This window comes from Trichomonas vaginalis, chromosome VI (assembly GCF_026262505.1).
Source record: "Trichomonas vaginalis G3 chromosome VI, whole genome shotgun sequence".
NCBI classification, from domain to species: Eukaryota; Parabasalia; order Trichomonadida; family Trichomonadidae; genus Trichomonas; species Trichomonas vaginalis.
This window is the reverse complement of record NC_067208.1, coordinates 19,639,840-19,659,395: the sequence shown is the minus strand read 5'-3', so window position 1 is coordinate 19,659,395 and position 19,556 is coordinate 19,639,840. Positions and strand designations below refer to the sequence as shown.

At 33.2% G+C, this 19,556-nt stretch overlaps 6 protein-coding genes and 4 pseudogenes across 10 annotated transcripts, besides 4 other annotated features; 1 reads left to right on the top strand and 9 right to left on the bottom strand.

The window, feature by feature from the left end:
- Positions 1-8,821: part of a mobile genetic element that runs on past the window's edge.
- On the bottom strand, positions 2,530-3,065 carry TVAGG3_0894840 (annotated as a pseudogene). Its single transcript has one exon. A coding segment is annotated over exon 1 (536 nt).
- Positions 3,850-4,710, bottom strand: TVAGG3_0894830 (annotated as a pseudogene). Its single transcript has one exon. A coding segment is annotated over exon 1 (861 nt).
- TVAGG3_0894820 lies at positions 5,492-7,932 on the bottom strand (annotated as a pseudogene). Its single transcript has one exon. A coding segment is annotated over exon 1 (2,441 nt).
- Positions 8,061-8,410, bottom strand: TVAGG3_0894810 (annotated as a pseudogene). The gene has a single exon. A coding segment is annotated over exon 1 (350 nt).
- A 635-nt stretch (positions 8,822-9,456) lies between the features above and the next one.
- Positions 9,457-17,724: a mobile genetic element.
- Positions 11,142-12,445: a mobile genetic element.
- TVAGG3_0894790 (Mariner transposase) lies at positions 11,238-12,365 on the top strand (the record flags this gene model as incomplete). The annotated part of the gene is made up of 1 exon (XM_051251018.1): positions 11,238-12,365. One exon carries the CDS (start codon positions 11,238-11,240, stop codon positions 12,363-12,365), a length of 1,128 nt encoding a protein of 375 aa, XP_051086493.1.
- Positions 12,527-13,282, bottom strand: TVAGG3_0894770 (phage tail repeat-like family; the record flags this gene model as incomplete). The annotated part of the gene is made up of 1 exon (XM_051251017.1): positions 12,527-13,282. One exon carries the CDS (start codon positions 13,280-13,282, stop codon positions 12,527-12,529), a length of 756 nt encoding a protein of 251 aa, XP_051086492.1.
- On the bottom strand, positions 13,659-14,158 carry TVAGG3_0894760 (uncharacterized protein; the record flags this gene model as incomplete). The annotated part of the gene is made up of 1 exon (XM_051251016.1): positions 13,659-14,158. A coding segment is annotated over one exon (500 nt), but the record flags the coding sequence as incomplete, so codon positions are not given.
- TVAGG3_0894750 (uncharacterized protein) lies at positions 15,390-16,049 on the bottom strand (the record flags this gene model as incomplete). The annotated part of the gene is made up of 1 exon (XM_051251015.1): positions 15,390-16,049. One exon carries the CDS (start codon positions 16,047-16,049, stop codon positions 15,390-15,392), a length of 660 nt encoding a protein of 219 aa, XP_051086490.1.
- TVAGG3_0894740 (uncharacterized protein) lies at positions 16,083-16,616 on the bottom strand (the record flags this gene model as incomplete). The annotated part of the gene is made up of 1 exon (XM_051251014.1): positions 16,083-16,616. One exon carries the CDS (start codon positions 16,614-16,616, stop codon positions 16,083-16,085), a length of 534 nt encoding a protein of 177 aa, XP_051086489.1.
- Positions 17,725-18,220: 496 nt separating the features above from the next.
- Positions 18,221-19,556: part of a mobile genetic element that runs on past the window's edge.
- On the bottom strand, positions 18,856-19,383 carry TVAGG3_0894720 (protein of unknown function, DUF4107 family; the record flags this gene model as incomplete). The annotated part of the gene is made up of 1 exon (XM_051251013.1): positions 18,856-19,383. One exon carries the CDS (start codon positions 19,381-19,383, stop codon positions 18,856-18,858), a length of 528 nt encoding a protein of 175 aa, XP_051086488.1.

Below are 19,556 nucleotides of genomic sequence, written 5' to 3'. Positions count from 1 at the left end.
GGGATGTAGCACGAGATGCAACAAAATCTTATTCCAAATCCTGAAACAGAGGAAAAGTTCAAGGATGGATGGACAATGTAGGAAGACAAGCAGGAAACTATTATAACAAAGCAAATGACTACTATAACCAAGCAGGACACTATATGGACCAAGGTGAAAGATTCTTTAACAGAGGATATAACCATGCACAACAATGGGTAAACAATAACCAACCTCAACCGCCTCAAACGTGGGGAATGTAAAGTTTTTTACTGAGATGAAATGAACAATACAGCATTGAGACAAATGGGTTTCAAGATGGATTTGTCGACTTCCAGCAGTTACACCACGTGTTTGTCAAGTTCTTCCTATACCTCAGGAAGTTTTAGCCGATTAAAAACACACAACCCAGTTGAAAACAAACCAAACTAAAATTTTTTACTGAATGAAATGACCGAAGAAGTTGAAACGGTAGATTTGACACCACAACAAAAAGTTCAGAACCATTGTCAAAACCCGTCAAAGAACTTACAGATGAAGAGAAAAATTCAATAATAGAAAGTGCCAGGTCTGGAAATAACAAAACGTCTATCGACAACTACATATCTTCTGTCAGAACTTTCTAACTTCATCGGAACAGTATAATTGTTTTGAAACCATAATGAAGTTTGCAACATTTTCACAAAACTCTTTGGTCTTTATACTTTCTTTCAACAACTCCAACTTTGTCTGTTATAAGACTCTTCAAAGCATCTGAGTTCAAAACTTTTGTTGTATCTATACTTTGAAGTTCATTGCAAACTATAAGTTTCATATTCTCTATTGAGGAGTTAAACTTGCCACAGATGTTTTCTAAGTTTGTCATATTCGATTCGGATTCGAATAGCCCTCTAACAGTTTGCATAAAATATCTGTAAAAGAAAGTATTCTTACCAGTTCCTTGTTTTCCAATTATAATGAGAGCAGTTTCATTTTTAGCACTTGGATGTTGTAAGATATTTGCAAACCAACATAAGATATACTCATAGACTCTTTTGTTTCCATTGCATATAATTTCTTTGACATGGTCTAACCAAGCTTCTATAATACTGTGTTTCCATTCTACTTGTTCGTATTTATATCCAGTGAAGATAGAATAAAGTTTGGAGAAGGTGTATAGAACTTTATACCTCGAACTGAAAAATCTTCTAACTTTGACAATAAGATATCCCAAGCATCTAACATCTTCATTCCAACTTGTACAACTTTTATTTTCTTAAGTTTCTGTCTACATTCTTGTTCAGACACTATTGTTGCTCTTGGTTTGTTAAAGACAACATCCCATTCTTTCATGACATAACATTCTGGGGCAGAGTCAACATAAATGACTAAACGTTTCAAATTCTCGACTGCTTTGTTATAGTCTCTAAATGGACACATATTTCTGAATGCTTGGAAGTCATAAAAATCTGAAACATCTATTCTGTACATTTTTATAAAAATAAAAAAAATATTTTTTTTATTCTTGACTTTGTTGTTTCCATTTGTTGCATTTGTTGTTCTTGAGCTATTTGTTGTTGAAGTTGTTCTTGTAATACAATACTTTCACCAGTTGCATCTTCCAATTCGAAACTTTCTGCCGTCATTGACAAATACATAGGACATAAAAGTTTTACAGGAACAAAGTTTGCGTCAACTAATGTCAACGTTATACTTGCCAAAGTGGTTTGAGTTCACTAAGGTTGAAAATTCTGCATTCGAATGAACAATAGGCAAACCAGCAGAGAAAGTATTGTTTATACGCATAAGTATCTTTTGGTCATAATAGTTTCTGTCGACATTCGAATAACACTTTGAACCTAAGTTTGAAACAATATATAAGATTGGTGTGCTTAATGTCAATGGAATAGACATTCCTTGTATGACACCTTTTCCTGTTATAGGAAAACTGTTGGTAGTAAAAACCAGATATAAGTTTTGTATTATAGCTCATATCGTTTATAGTAAACTCAGTCGGACATCCAAACATAATGAAACCTGCTCTAGTTGCAGCACATGTTACACCCGTCCTTAAAGTATTAAATAAGTCAACAAAAACCTGTTGGTGGTATATCTGAGTAAGTATCTTCAAAGGAGTATTTTTTTGCCATTCACAACAATAAAGTCTTCTGGTGTCAAAAGAGCAAAACAGGCTTTAGTCGTCATTGTGTTTAAAGTTAGTTTACAATACCGTCCTTGAGGACTTTGTAAGTTTGTTGTTATAGAATTATATGACTCAGGGTTTTTTAGTCGTAATAGTATAAACCATTATGTCTTCTGCCATTTATATATATTTAAAAGTTTTTCTGAAAGTGGAGAAGAACTTCATCTAAACTTTCACATGGCGTTTCTTGAAGTTCTCTGTCTAAGAAGTTCAAATATTTTGTAAAGACATAGAACTTTCCTTTGTCTACACGAACAAACAAAACAGGGTCTTTCATATCGTTCAAAAGTGTGTAAAGTCCTTTACATGAAATAAAGTCTATATTATTTTTCTTCAAACATCTTTCAAGAAGTTTTTGACATTTTTACTTAGCAAATAAATTTTAATGAAATGTTGTGGTCGTCAAATATTTTTATGACGTCTGGGAAACTATACTTTAAGTTCAACGTTTCACCTCCTTTCATAACGTATATCTTGTCAATGACATTATATGAAACACCACAGCAACTAATGTCGGGTTCTATTTCTTTGATGTTTATATCGTCTGCCTCTGTCAAAAGTTTCAATAGTTCTTTCAAGACTTCATGAGGTGCAATGACATATGAGTTCACTTTACAGGGTTGTGTTCGACCAAGTTTAACATTATACTTAAAGCTTGACAAATCTTCTCCTGAGTTTGAAGTTTGTCTTTCAGTTGTTGGTAGTCGTTTCGAATATCTGCAACAGAACTTAAGTCTCTGCTAACTTCAGGATATGTTGGTTGTTCTTTTACAGGAACAATTGTTATACCATCTTCGTCCTCGTATGGTTTCCCCACTTCAACATCTCTGTCTTTGACATTGACAACAACACTTTGACTGTTTGTTTGAGTTGGTGAATTTAACTTCACATCTGCCACCGCCATTAAACCTTTTGAAACACTTACGCTTCTATTTTTCGGAAATGACATTTTACTTAGAATAAAAAGATGGACGTATTCGAGTATCTCTTCGAATTGAAGCAAACAAAGTTTACACCACACAAACAATACAAATACATTGACAGAATAGTTCTTTATACAAACAATGGTAAATGTTATAGAATAGCAGTCTTTGCTGAACCAAAATATTTTTCATAAAGCAAAGAAAGTTGGTATAACTGAAATGGTGAAAGTTCTTGACGTTGACAAAAATATAACAACAAAACTTACAGATATTTCTAAAGGTAAGTTTATCTTACAATATTATGTCAAAAACTGGCGTACTGTCAATATTTGACGGAGAGAAGTCAGTTCAAGAACAACTTACTGACCTGCTGCCAAAATCTGCTCGATGGAAGCTGTCGTTATGCCAATCTGAGGAGCCCCAGCAGGTTTCATCGAACGAATCTTCAAAAGAGCATCTTCCGTGAAAAGTGCTATTGGTTTTGTAAACTTCTTTGCTCTCAGTTCATCTGGACCGTCTCTGTCACCAGTATATTGTATTTGTACAGTACCAACAGTTGAAATACCACCCATAAAGTCTTCTGAGTCAGCAAATGGAATGCCAAGCCAAAAGTTTGAACGGTCTCCATTTGTATATTGAGTTTTTTGACCTCCTGTATGAGTCCATACTTTCACATATGGCATAATAGAACTTTGCATTTCAGGGTTTATGGTTGTTGTGAAGTTGTTGTTAAAGTTCATAGCATCTAATGTCAAGTTGTATGACCTCATATCCTCAACTGTAGAATATTCTTCTCTTGGATAATATTTGCCATCTATGTTTATATGATATTTAATACCGGGGTTGTAGAAACAAGAATAGTCATTTATAGTTCGTCTGAACAGTACAAACATAGTATCTGCATGTTTCATTGCAGTTGTTAAAGCAATATCTGTTCTTGCACCTGGGTCAGCACTTTGGTTTCCAACTTCACCTGCAAAGTCTTTGACAGATATTTGTGTGTATAGGGAACATAAGTGGAACTGCAATATATTTGGCAGCTAAAGCATTTGAAATATCTGGGTCCAACATATAGACTGCAAGTCTGCTTTCTATTCTCTTGCATTCAAACTTTTCGCATGTAAACTTAACTGGGTCCCAAGCAGTTCCAGCAGCATTGAAATAATAGTTTACTTCATTGTTGAAGTTTGAGAAACCAAAGTCTAAGTCAACTTTGTCTTTGCAAAAGTCGGCGAATGACGTTTTATTTGTTCCCATTACGTCTGTAAGAGTGAATGGGTCTTGTGTTGGTGCAATGACTAAGTTATTTTTGCTTGGAGTAAGTTCGATAGAAATTTTTCCTGCCCAGTTTGGCAAGTATCTTAAAAACCTGAAGATGAGGAAAGATGACAAAGGAACTCTAAGTTTCAGTTTTACTTTAGTGGCAGCAGTTCCATCTGAACCAGAAAGGTTAACATAAACTCCTGGAACGTTAGGGTCAAGTCTTCTTATTTTCTCAATATTTGCATACTGGTCTGTTTGTTCTCTAGCTTGTGGTTGTACTGAGTTTCTCAAAGCGAACCATTCATAGTTTGCCCATGTTACTGTTTGAACTAAGTCAGAGTTAGAATATATCTTATATCCCATGAAAACTTCTGGAGCATATTGGTATCCGACATAGAAAATTCCATTGCAACCTTTCTTGTCAGACAACTTGGCAGAAGGTTTTATTTCAATGTCTTGTTCCACGTATAAGAATGAGTTGTCAATAGAAATAATATGAACCTGTCGCAAGCAATATCTACTGTTGTTGAAGAACCTTCTCCAAACTCACCTACGTTTCCATAAGAAACAGCAGTTGTATATTCGTAAGTTCCAGGAACTATTTCTGACCTTCTAATGGCATTGTCGCATTCGTTATACCATTCGGAAACATTTCCGTTCATGGCATCCAAACTGTTGGCGTTATATTCTGAGCGGCGTACAATTTCATATGGGTAAAAATATAGAATAGTTGGATTTATTTGTCATAATTGTTTCGGACCAAGCTTTACTTTCTTCCTGACTGAGTTTTTAACTCTTCTTTTTCCTTCATTGCCACTACTTTCACTAGATGAAGTTACTTCTTCACTACTTTCACTTTGTTCTACTCTTCTTCTTTGGTGTCGCTTTTGGTAACTTGCCCTCTGCTTCAAGTTGTTGCATCTTTGCCTCATGTTCACCTAGTATGTTGTAAATTTCCCATGTCCTTTTTGCCTTTGGGCTCTGGTCGCCCATCTCAGGTAACCTATATCCTAGAAAATTTTGTCATAGTTTGTATTTGAGTCTTCGCGTATTGTTTGCATGACTCTTTCCTGAGTTTCCGGTTCAAGCTCTTCAAACAGAGCTTGTCCACATGGAATAAGCTCGTTTCCAAATATATGTTTTTTGTAGCCATTCTGGTTTTCTTTCCATGTTACCAATAATATCTTTTGTGAATGGGAAAGCTTTTACCACAATGTTTCAGTCTTGCGTCATTTATTTCTGTAGTTGGTTTTTTTGTCAAGGAACATGTTTTTCAATACTAACATTTCATTTGGTACTGTCCATTTGAGTTTTCTTAAATATTCATCCCTTCTCGGTTCATTGTCTGCAAAGTAAGTTTTTATGACATTTTTGCAAACTTTCGTTTGCAAGGTCATGTACAATAGGTTCTCTTCCTTCTCTATCCCTAACTTTCTTTCTAAACTCTTCACCAAATATACCATCTTTATGGTTCTGTGTAGTTCTTTGAGATAAATGTTTTAGAACGTCAGGTGTTATATTTCCATCAGCCATGTTCATTTCATACTGGTCCAAAATATCTGCATGTTTCATATCTTTCAATGCATTAAAGCCGCGCTGAAAATACCAGCTATATCTGGTTACCATTCACTTCCATTGCGTCTACAACTTCTTGGAATTGTGGTTGTAAGTTTATGAACCACCTATCCGGATTAGCTTTATGACCCCATCTCATTGTAGTTCCATAGTCTGCAGAAACAAAAGTAGGTTTGTTTCCATATTGGTTAGGTTCTGAATGAACTTTAAACAATGTTTCATTTCTATATGTTTTGGTGAAATTTAACCTTTTATTTTCACCGAGTTCAGCCAAAGATTGAACGTTATATGGTCGTAAGTAAAAAGGATTGTTGTATTTTGCGTACACTTTCTTTCAGTTCTTCCATTCTATGCTGAATATTTTTCATCTGATGTTGGAGTCTTTTGTATGTCGGCGAACATTTTTCGATATTCTTCTACTATGTCAGCCGAATTTTTCTTAGACTCTTGGAAAGATTCCATATTCCCCGCATACACTTGTTGAGGGTCAAGATTTTTCGGCTGTTCCAAATCTTCATCTAGTTCTGTGAAGTTAGTTTCCAAAGGAGGGACTTGTTTGTTTCCTTCAGGCTCTTCTAGCTGTTGTTGCTGAACTATTTCTTCCATGTCTGGTTGTATCTGAAACTTCTTCCTGTGGAGTTTTGTCTTGTACCTCATCTGCTGGCATTTCATATATTCCGAGACCGTTTTTAAAAAGTTCCCTATCTAAGTCATCCGGACTCATAAACCTTTTCTTCTTTCGTTCCGTCTCTATTTTTTACGCGTTTCATGAAGAGAGTTGAATTATCATTTAGCTCTGACACCAAATATCTCGGAGTAAATTCAGTCATGTCATTTGGATGATATGCTATTAAATCATATCCTTAGCGAGCTTGTATTTTCCAGTTTGAAATTATATCCCATTTGGTGCTGAACCATAAAGCTAAATAGGTTCGGGTCAGTATTTCCTTCCTTGAACTTTCTAATAGCTTCTTTATATCTGTCACTAAAGTCAAGAGTATCTGGGTAACCATAGTCTTCCTTAAGCATTTTTAAGAATTCTTGGTTTCCTTGTTCTCTACTTCTTTTATGTCCTTGCTCTGTTTGTGGTTGTTGCTGTCAGTTTTTTGAACTGTTGGTTGTGGTGCAGTGTTTTGAACTGTTGGTTGTGGTGCAGTGTTTTGAACTGTTGGTTGTGGTGCTGGATTTTGAACTGTTGGTTGTTGTTTGGTTTTGGTGCATGCCTGTGTCTGTGTCCATGTGACGATGTAAATGTTTTAGGTAGTCCTGGTGCAGGTGCTTCTCTTGGAGGGTTTGGTGGTATATAAGTTCCACCAGCTGGTATATAAGTTCCACCAGCTGGCACATATGTTCCATCTGCAGCATAATGTCCTACCTGACTTTCGTTCTTAAGAAAGCATTTACTAGGTCTGTTTTGGTCTGTTGTAACTCTTTTTCTTGACTTTCCACAACAGTTGCTCTAACGGCGTCATAGGCCTTTGAACTGCCTGTCTCGTTGCTGCATCTGTTATTTTCGTCATATTTTGTGCTACTTCTCTTAACTCGTTGTCGAAACCTTCAGACTTCAGTTTCTTTCCAGATGAGAAGTCGTTCACTAGTTTCACCTTACTATGAAGAGCTTCGAAGGTGTTCTTAAAGTCAGCATTCATTAAAGCTTCATTTGAACTGTCTTCATCCGCTTGTATTTTTGTCCTTATTGACCCTATAAGTTGGGCTGCTTTGGCGTTGGCTTGGGCATCTAACCAGTCATTATTAGCTTTTATATATTCTGCGCTTTTCATTGCCTTTTGCATGGCTGCGTCGTTATTTTGACTTTCTTGTGCTAAGTTTTCATACTGTATGGTTTGGTTTTGCAACTGTAAAAGTTTTTCTGCCTTTACATTTGCTTCAACTTCTTTTTTATACTCATCGCTATCCATATATGTCTTCAGGGCTTTTGTTTTATTTCTTCATCTTTCAGTACTTTATATTGAGTAGTATGTTTTTCAAATTTATAACATCTTGTTCCATTTTTGCTACTTCTGCTGCTTTTTCTGACACTTTTTTCGCATATTCCTCTGTACTTAGTTCTTTCAGTTGTTCTTTCTTCTTTTTCTCTACGTTTAACTCATTTAGTTTCTTTGTGTGTCTGTCATATTCTAGTTTCTTTTCGTTTCACTTATTTGTTTCTGTATGTCTATGTTTGACTTTTTGACATCTGTTATTTGATTTTTGAGTGAACTCAAATTCATTTGACTTTGAGGTTATAAGCTGTTCCGTCTGCAGCTCCACCATAGCCTGCCATTTTCGCTAAAAGTGCCGCTCTTAAACCTCCACTCTGTGCACCAATAACTCGGTTTAAAAGCATAGGGTTGCTTGACATTTGTTGCAACATAGTGGGGTCATTCATCATTTGTTGTTGCAACTGTTGTTGTGGTGTCAGTTTTACTATTGGATGTTTCAATGCTCTCTTCCTCTTACGTATATTCTTACGTAGCTTACGTGGCATTTTAAGTGAAGTTAAAAAGCGGTTTTTGACAGATGTTTATATGACACTTTTTGTTCAGCACAAAAAACTACTCGGTCAAAGTGTTGTCAGTTTTGTAAAATAACGGTCCTATCTTGTTTTAAAATGGAGAAAAGGCTTCTCAAAGTATACTTCCTTGGAACGCCCGTAACTTTTCCTGTAGCGACGATAGACCCTTACTTGTCCGGACAAAGTTATACTATTTTGAGTGCTCTACAAAAAAGTCAACGGCGACGACTCTCAAAAACTTTTTATGGGCTAGAGGGCACGAAGTGCCTGGAAGGCCATCCCAAGAAAAAAAAAACTTCATTATACTAAACATCTTCAGGGCTAGAGGGCACGAAGTGCCTGGAGGCCCCACTACCTTTTTTTTTTTTTTTTTTTTTTTTTTTTATTATCCATATTATAAAAATGAAATTTTGAAATATCATGATAAAATAATTTCTAAAATTAAAGACAAAATTAAAAATAATGAATATATAAAGGGAAAAACTAAATCACAACTTAAACAATTGAAAGATTTCAAAAATAAAGTATTAACAGAAGAAGATATTGATGAATTATATAATTTATATAATCCCGAGCCGCAAAAAACAAAGATGCAAAACACCCAAGTCCTTCAGACCATAAGTGATGCACAAGCTTTAATTTATGATTCATTAGTTAAACCACACTCAGCCCGACTTTTAAATGAAGATCAACTTTTGGAATTCATCCTTCAACATAAACTCGAAGCAGGAAAGTATATCAAACCTTTATATACAGCATATTTAAAACAAATGAATAGAATACATCCGGAATTAATGAAAGGAGGAATGAAATCCAAAATCAAAGCAGATAAAATTAAACCACTTGCAACACCAAAACCTCCAACAGTAGTACCTCCTCCTTCAGTTAATCCTTCATCATTCACTTTATTATATCCATTTCAAACATTAAAGAAGCAAAAAGATTTTAAAAGGGATTTCAAGATATTAAATAAACCAACTGACCCAAAAATTCAACCGTTAAAGGAAAAATTTAGTCGCCCCTCATTTGCACCATATCCATATTCATACGAAATCGATCATTTAGAATATTCAAAAGGAAACGTTACTTATTTATTTGCCATTAACATTAACACCAGATATTTATATTGCATTCCGGTGAAAGGGAAAACAGAACAGGAAACAAGAAGAGCTATTCAATACTTACTAGATCATGAAAGAGTAGATAATATCAGGGGTGATGGTGATAAAGGATTTCAGGTAGCTATGGCTCATTATTTCCCACAAATTAATTTTTACTTTTCATCCTCTCCATATACGTTTCATAATAAAATAGTTGATGCGGTAATGAGAACTCTTAGAGATGCGTTAGGGGTTAACGGTCAGATATACTGGGATGGAAATCATGACTCTATCATACAGCAGTTAGTATATTATTACAATAATACATGGCATAGAACTATAAACATGAAACCAGTGGAAATGAAAAATGATATCTCAAAAGAATGGGAATATATTAGAAAGCAAATGGAAAGGTTAAATGATGTTAAACGTGAACAAATTAATTCGGGGCTCATGAATTTTAAAACAAGGGGATAAAGTTTTGATTCATCTCGATTATGGAAAAACTGATAAATCAATGACAAAAAGAAGACGAAGATTTGACACAATAGCTGAATTTGTTAGATATATTAACGGCAATGCATTAGTTGAGGTTAACAATAAATTAATAGAAATTCCGATTTATTTTATTACTCCATTATATTTAAATAATATTTAATTTTTTTTTATTTCGTAAGAAATGAGTGACAACGAAGCAACCAAGAGTCCGGACGATGAATATAAAAAGAAACTAAACAGAATTAAATCAAAAATATGCTATTATAAAAAGAAGCCGCAATGTGGTGGGGTTGAAAACGATCAAGAGAGGAAAGAAATAATCGAAAAATTAGAAACTTATCGTTCAATCATTAAACTGAGTGAAGCAAAAATAAAAGAATTTAATAGAATAAATAAATTGATTAGAAGAGATGAATTTAATAAAGATGAATTTTTAAACTCAATCCAAATTTAATTTTTATTCCTCATCTTCTTGGTTTTTGTGGTTTGTTGTTTTTTAATTTGTTCTTGCATCATTTTGATCATTTCCTCCCTTGTTATGATTCGTGGTAAATTTTGAGCTTGTGTGTGGGGGGGTATCCATTTATATAAAATTTGATGTTATCAGTTAATGAAAACATTAACGAAACCATTAACGATAAAAATATATTTCCATGACTGTTGTCAAAATGTCATGTTGTCTCATTTTTTCAGAGAAGTTAATTGTCATGGTAGCAGTGAAATAAAATTTTGTTATCAGTTATTTTATCATCATTTTATTAACTTCATCTTTAGTTAATAATTTGAATGGATTCGCTAATGTTCCACCTTGAGTCACAACACTTGCCCCGGCTAATTGTGAAGAACCTGGGATAAGTACTCCATGAAATGATTTCATTGGTAACATTAATTTAGAAATAGTTGGCTTAATTAATTTTGTCATTTATGATAAAAATAAAATTACATAATTTAAATTTTTTTCTTTCTCATTTTCTCATCCTGTTTTGGTTTCAGCAACTTTTCAAGTTGTTGTCTTGTCAGTAACTTGAATTTTAACTTTGGATCAAATATTGGGTTTCCATCTTTATCTCTTCCAATAACACCATATGGTAGAATCTTCATTTATATAGGGTGTCCAAAGGTGCGTTTAGCACAGCGCTCTATATGAGACTATTAAAGGAGATATATGCTGATTATAAATATATAATAAAAAATATGAATATATGTATATGATGAGTATGTTGTATTTTGGCGCCATGCCGGGATATAAAATGAATTTTGAGACAAGAGGCGGTTTCGCGGGAAATTTTGGCGGGATTTTTTTCATTTTTTTAATGAATCATAAAGAAAACATCCTCGCTCTTGCAAAAAAATGCAAAGACTGTAAAAAAATCTACGAGACATTGGTAAAATGCTTCGGTATGGATGCTCCTAGCTATTCCACTGTAACGTATCATGTTAGGATGTATCACTTCATGAACAAAAAGGCGCCCATCATAAAAATTGACAAAAAATCGCCGAATCAAAGAAAAATCAAAGCAATTCTTCAAGCGCTAGATGAAGACCCAAGAGCATCACTCAGAAGGATAGAGGAGATGACAAAGATACCACGTACAACAGTCAGTTATTATCTGCACAATTATTTGAACTACAAACTAGCGTATACACGTTGGGTTCCGCACAACCTTAATTCAGTTCAAAAAAAATCTAGAGTCCAATCTTCGAAAGAGCTCCTCTCTATATTGGGTGCGTATCAATCCAAGAAGTTTCGCTTTTTAGTAACAGGGGATGAGTCTTGGTTTCAATATGCAACAGAAGCCAAAATCATGTGGATCCCGAAGGATGAAAATCCGCAAACATTCCCGAAGAAAAAAATTGACACACCAATGATGATGTTGTCGGTTTTTTGGGGCGTGAATGGCATCATCGCAATTGATATTCTTCAAAAACCTAATACGATGAATGCTCAGTATCTAATTGACAATGTTCTTACTCAAATTATCAATTCTGATGAGTTTGAGAAATCCAAACAACAAAAACAAAAGTTTGCAATTCATTTTGATAATTCAAGAGTTCACAAAAGTCATAAGGTAATGAATTACTTGGTGGAAAACAATGTCAAAGTTGTTCCAAACCCAATTTATTCACCTGATATTGCACCCTCTGACTTTTATTTATTCGGCACGCTAAAAAAGAGAGCTGAAGGACGCGAATTCGCGAGTCCAGATGATCTTGAAAATTTTGTAAGAGAGCAATTTGAGCAATTTTCTCATGATGATTTAAAGCGTGTCTTTCAAGCCTGGATCGATCGCTGCGAACGCGTGATTGAATCCAATGGTGATTATATTTAAATAAACTTTATATATATGTAACTTGTTTATTTCTATTCGCAGTATTCAGGTTTGTGCTAAACACACCTTTGGACACCCTATACTAAAATAAAAATTTAAATTATTATTGGAGCTCAGGACTTTCAGTCCGTTCTAAAGTTTGTTTCACAAACATTGAGCGTTCATTGAACTCTATACCATGCGTAAACTGTCATGTAAGGTGGCATGTATTCTTTACTTTGTCCTGTTGTTTGTGTATATCCTGAAACGAAATGTGTATGGTTTCCTTCTCCCTGAGTGTCACTCCAGTAACAATTTATAGCAAACTTAACGTCATCTTTAACATCATATCCTTTACCTTTTGTCATTCCTGACCAATCCCAATATCTATGCTTATGCCAACCCGCTTGAGATGTACTTAAATCTATGTAGTGACTGTGTGCAGGTAAATTTTCACCTGTAATCGTTTTACTTCCCCCTGTTTCCTTTGATGAGTTTGCACAATACAAAAACCTGTCGACTATTTGTTCCCATGCACCAACACCAAACATTACTTGAGGACCTCTTGCATCCATAGATGTATAAATAGAACCTACTGGGTTCATTAAATCAAACATATGAGATATTATAGGATTGTCTCTTTTGAACTTAAAATATAGTGCAACTATTTCAGGTTTCTTTTGGTTTGTGTCAGAATATTTTTTATAATATAATCTTATGTTTTCGGGGTGGGTAAAATCTTGACTATAATATTTATTTCTGTCATCTGTATAATAATATACTATTCTCGTTTTTTCTATTGCATTATATCTTTTATATCTATGATAATCTAAATATAATGTTAACTTTTGTTCATCTACATGTGGTGTTCTGACATCATCTCCATAGTCATAATAATATGGTGCTGGAGCTGGGTCAGGCAATGTCATATCCACCATTTCATAAACTCTTAAATATTTCTTTTGTTCGTCTCCATATAAGTTTAAGTAACAGTTGTTGTCTAATGGAACTTTAACTTGTGTGCCATCATTCTTTTTATAACTTACATACATTTCATTGTTATTTTTCGGAATGAGTTTACACCGTGTACCATTTTTTAAGGAATGTACAAACTGCCATCTAAAATATTTATTTTCTTCATTGACAGAAAAGTCACCAACAATAGTTTCAATATTTTTTGTTGTTCCTATCAAACTTTGGTATATTTCGTTAACATATTCCTTATCCGCTTTCTTCTCTAACTCATCATTAACATAAGTTTTATCCGCTTTAAGGTCTAAACATCCTGAAACCCATCCTGTATCAGCTTTAGTTTTAAAAATCTTCGATGTCCATTCATGATACCATTCAACACTTTCTTTAATTTCATTATCTTTTTCATCAACATAAACCAAATTTGCCTTCTTATTTAATTCACTAGCCACATATTCCTTATCCGCTTTCTTCATTATGTCATTTAGGAAACCTTTTATGAATTCTTCATTTAAATTAAATCTTCCAATCTTCAAAACTTTGGGAAATGCATTTAATGCGTAATATCTTTGTTCTTCTGGTGGAATTGATGTTATATCATCCGTTATCCCTTTAATTTTTGAATTCATAAATAAAATTTCTTTTATATTTGATATCACTGCACCACCTTTGCAAACGAATTCGAAATGGTCATTTTTCAATACTATCTCCAAATCTCCATATTTCAACCTTTGCGTTTGTTCTGCCGTCTTTGAATTATATGCATATATGGCGTATGTAATGGTCTGAAGGACCTGGGCGCTTTGCGCCTTAAGTTGTTGTGGTTGCTGTTGTTTAATCATTTATTACAATTTAAAAATAAATATTTAATCCATTATCTCATCAGCTATTTTTTCTATTTGAAATTGCCATAATATTTCATTCATAAATTCTAAATCACAATCAAATAGGTCAGTTATTCTAAATTTAATATTTGATAAATCTTTTGAATGAAGAATAAATGAATTCCCGGATAATTGAAACGGATATGATAAAGAAAATGTGTTTAAGTTGATGGATAAAATGTTTTGTATTGATGGGTAAGAGTTAGGGTCTAATGTTTGATGTGAAAATCTCATTGGGGTATTAACTTTATCACATTTGATTAAAATGAAATTGGAACCAGTGTCAGAATACAAAACATCCCCAACATCTTTTTCAAAATTTAATATCCCCAACAATGAACGAAAATGAGGAGTACAAAATTTAATTTTCAGTGGAAATTTAATAAGGTTATTTATTTCATCAAGTTCAAAAAGTTTATCAGGTTTTGATTTAAAATTTTCTTCATACCATACGATAAATGATTCATTTAAATAACTTAAAATCGTGTTAATATCCCATTTCACTATCACATTATTTATATACATATCATACGTTTTTTCATGGTCATCTTTAATAAATGATATATAATCTGAAGGGTCTAAAAGAATGGGATTAAATTTACCACTCACAGAAACGAGAGTAACATTATAAATTCCACTAACTGTTAAATTTAATTCACAACTATTATTCGAAATAATATTGATAATTGACATTTTTTATTACGATTAAAAATATGGTAAAGCGTTATTTTCCAGTGATAAATAAAACTAAAATAAGATTACCTCAAGAATTCATAAATTCAACGAATAAGAAATTCATTCATGTTATAAATTTTAGTGTTTTCAGAAAATATGAGTCGATGTCATATTCATCATCGGGTTATATTTCACTTCATTCAAATTTAGTTCAATCAAACCCATATAATGACCATTTCATAAGATTTTCAGATGGTATTAAAAATGTAATTGATAGATTAAAATATGAACAGATTGACAATATCGAATTTTTGGAATTTTGGTTTAAATATCCTGATGGAAAAAAGATTGAAGTTAAAGATAAAGCTGATACTATAACAAAAACAATTACAATGACTGATCCAGATAGTGGGAAACAAAAAGAAATAAAACAAACGATAGAAACTGGTGAAAGGTCAATTATTATTGATTATGATTCAAAGGATTATTATTCGTTAATGTTAATGCTTGAATATTAAATAGCCTTAACAAAGAATTTTTCAAGTGATATTTTATATTCATCAACTATTTTATTATAAATATCATTATATGTTAAATGATGTTCAGTTGTTGTTCCATTCTTTGTTATCTTAATTGTGCTAATATCCTTTATAGGATTTATTTTTGCAACTATTCCGCAGCATGAAACCTCATCATCTATGAAAAATTGAATCTTAACGTCTGAATCTTGAACATCACAAAGAATGGCGATAATGTGAATTAATGATTCATAAGGTAAAATAATTAAACCAGATTGATCAATTAAATTTATTATTGAATCATAATTATTAATTATTATATCACGGTAAATTTTCATTAATTCAAAATTAATGTCTATTTTATATGGGTTCTCGATGTTTGATGAAAGAGGTGGGAGGTATGTTGGATAAGTGGGAATTTCAACAGGTTCAGATAAAATGATTGGGTCTCCATTCTCATGGTTTTCTTCATTCTCCTCATTCTTCGGTAAGTCACGAGTTAATAAATTTGGTTGAGTTGCTGACCTTGTTAATTCAGGGCTAACATTAACTTTAACATTTTGAATAATTCGTGATTTATCATCATTTACGTTATAACCAACCGTAATCTCTGCTTTTGCGTTAGTGTTCTTTTGACTAGTGAAACGTCTTCTCATTTATATTCGAATAAAAAAAATATATTTAAACTTTTATTTTGCTGGAACTTTTGAATCTATTATCCCTTGTATTTGTTCATGAAGTTGATTTTTAGCTGTTTCATCGAAATTAATAGACCGAATATATTCATTAATTGCATTCTTATAATCAACTGATTTCTCAAATTTTCTTTTATCTGATTCCTTAACTAAATCATAAGTTAAACCTCGTTGCTGATATAATGGTTTCTTAATTAAATCTTTGAATGCTTGAGATAAAGCACCTGATGCAATTCTTGCTACTATAATTGGTTGGAATTGCTGTTTAAGTTCATCTTTAACATTTGCGAAAACTGGATCGAATAAAGCAACTTTAAAGAATTTCTTAGCTGAAATTTCGGGTCTAATATTTGTATATTGACCATCAAACTGGTTAGAATATCGTGGTAATCCATCCGGTCCCTCTTCAATAGCATTTAATTCTTCATTGAAATAAGAATATGGATTATGACGGTATGAATTAATTGGACCATTTTCACCTTCTCCAATGTATTGTTTAACAGCTTTTCCATTTTCATCAAATTGCATAGGATAATGTTCATTATATGCTTTACGTTTAGGATAATCAGATACAGTTAATTTATAACCATTGATGACTTTAATATTACCTTGACCATCAGTAACGAAAACTTCATTTATACCATCAGGTTTTCCATTTGGACCCGTAATGTCTGCTTCGTGTGCTTCCCAATTTGGACCATGACGTTTGGCATATGCTTGAGCTTCTGGTAATGTTAAAACGTTTCTCATTTGTTTAACATCTTTTTGAAGACCAGCAACAATATGAACTAATTCTTTCATTCCATCGGGAACTTTCATAGTTCTATTATATGCACCCCTTTTGTTTGTCCCTTGTTTTAATGGAACTTGTAAAAGATTTGCTATTTCTGTCATGTTTAATTATAAATAAAAAATAAAAATTAATTATAAAAAGTTAATCAAATTTAACACCTCCTTTATTTAAATCAACTATTATTTTTCCATGTTCACCTAATTGCTGATATTGTGTGTAAAGTTCATTAATGCTCATTGGTAAATTCACTTGATAAAGCATAACGTTCAACTGTTGACGACTAAACCCACTGAAAATGAAAAGTGTTGATAGATTTGATTTAATGTTTGTGCTTAATGCTTTGAAATATTGAACAGCCATAAAGAATGAACACTGAATGTGTCGACATTGAGTTAATAACTGATTAAAATATGATTTCTCATTTGTTATTAGTTTTGATTTCACTGCATCATCTAGAAAAATGAGTGAATGCAAAAATTCTCTATCAAAATTTGAAATAGAAAGTGTTTCAAATAATTCATCCTGTTGTTTATCAATAATTTTATCCTCTAATCCTTGCTTCTTGATTGTATTATATAATTCTTTATACATTAAAAAGTTTTTTAAATAATCTTCTGCTTCTTCTTGTGATAAATAAATAATTGGAATTTTGATTAAATGCTTTAAAGATTCAAATGTATCATCTGAAGGTGAACCTGAACGGTTGATATAAATTAACACATGTGAATAGGGGGAAGTGTTAGCAATAATGATAATTTGTTTTAATATCGTTAATGTTTTACCTTTATTCTGTTTACCAATTGCTGCAGTGATTGAATTTAAGTAACATTCAGAATATGGAATTTTCATTAATTTTTCCTTAGATAGAGCATTTCTATTATCACTCAATGCTTCATTAATCATATCATCTACGTATGTAATATATACTCCCGCTAATTCTTCATAAGGGGTGGATGAATTTAAATCCATTTAATCAAAAATAAATTTATAATTTTAAACATTTCTATTCATCAATATTTCATCATATGAACTTCTATACTGTGGTGGTGTACCTGTTGGATGATATTTCAAACCTTCGTCCGGTGTCCATGTCCAATATGTAGTCCTAGTAAACCAAACCTGAGGAGGATTTGTCACCTTTGAACAGTAAGTGTCATTTACACCCTGAATGATTGGATAAGCTTTCACTTGTACTGTAACTTGTGAGTTGAAAGTTTCTAATCCATCAAAGAATATACCCGCTCCATCACGTTGAACTGGAATAGTGCATAAGAATGAAGTTTGGTCTTTCCATGTTCTAGCTAATGGCGTGCCATCATCAGCATTCAGTGGTCTAGTTAGTTAGTAAACATATCAAGGGTACGGAGGCACTGCGCGCCTCCTTACCCCTGATATGTGAATTTGACACTTTGCAAAACCGTTAACGTATATTTTACAACACAAACGACAACACTAACTTAACCTTAAATATTTACAAAGCCGCCAACCACTTCACCTCACTAATGTAAAAAATAAACGTTCTCACTTACAAAAGTATTGCAACTCCTCCCATTGCTGTGCTTCACACAACAGTTCATATTCTTCTGACTCACTTTCTTCTTCATATAGGTCAAAATCACTGTCAAAATAAATGTTAGTAAGTTTTGACAAAGCTAATGAAACACGTTACCGTTTGTATCGTATGCTTGTATAAACTTTCCATTATGCTTGTAGTCATAAACGCTCAAACTAACTTTACCCTTTCTCCCTCGTATCTGATAGAATGTATTTTCACGAGGAACGAAGAACAAATTCTTGAACTCATGACCGTTGTAGTTTGTTATCTCAATAGTTTTCGTCATTTATATAAAAATAAAATAAAAAAATAAACTTAAAAATTAATGATATCACCACCCTCACACGTATGAAAACATAGCCCAAAAATAAATTTAGGTGAAGTGGTGAGATCTCACCTCTTTTTTCACCCTGTTGAATTCATTGCTTTATAACTCTCTTCCTTGGTTTCTTTTTAGTTGCTTTCTTCACGTCTGTCTCCAACTTGACTGTCTTTCTTCTTCGTCCGTAATGATACCAGTTACTTCCACCAGTCAATGGGTCAAATGGTCTTTCGTAAGGGTTTCCATACATTCCATAGGGACCATACGGAAGAACTACTGGTGGAGAAGAAACATTTTCTTTAGTTCCATCGACTCTATTTAAATGCATTGTTTCACCTTTCATCTGGTCATTAAAGTCTTTTGCGTGTTTTGCAAACTCATCGTCCTTTCCTAAAGCATTTTCTGACTCAGTCGCAACCAAATTGGATGCTTTATTTATGAGCCCTATTTTATTTAATCTTAACTTCTTTGCAACCCAGCCTCCAATCTTTCCTTTATTTGCATCTAATGTCTTCGAAACCCTTCCTCCACTCATTTTATTTACTGCGTCATAAGCTCCAAGTGCTTTTGCTCCAAATGCTAATGCTTTTGTTCCCATTGCGCCTAAAGCTGCCCAAGCTACCATTTACACCATATTAAAATCATCTCTCTTCAATATTATCTCATAAAAGTTCTCGTTACTGGAGAAAGTCAATGAAACATAAGCGTTCTCACGGGCTTCGCCCTCACCGCTTTGCGGTCTATCTAACTTCTTTCTTATATCATCTATACGCTTCAAAATGTCTGAACAATTGCTAA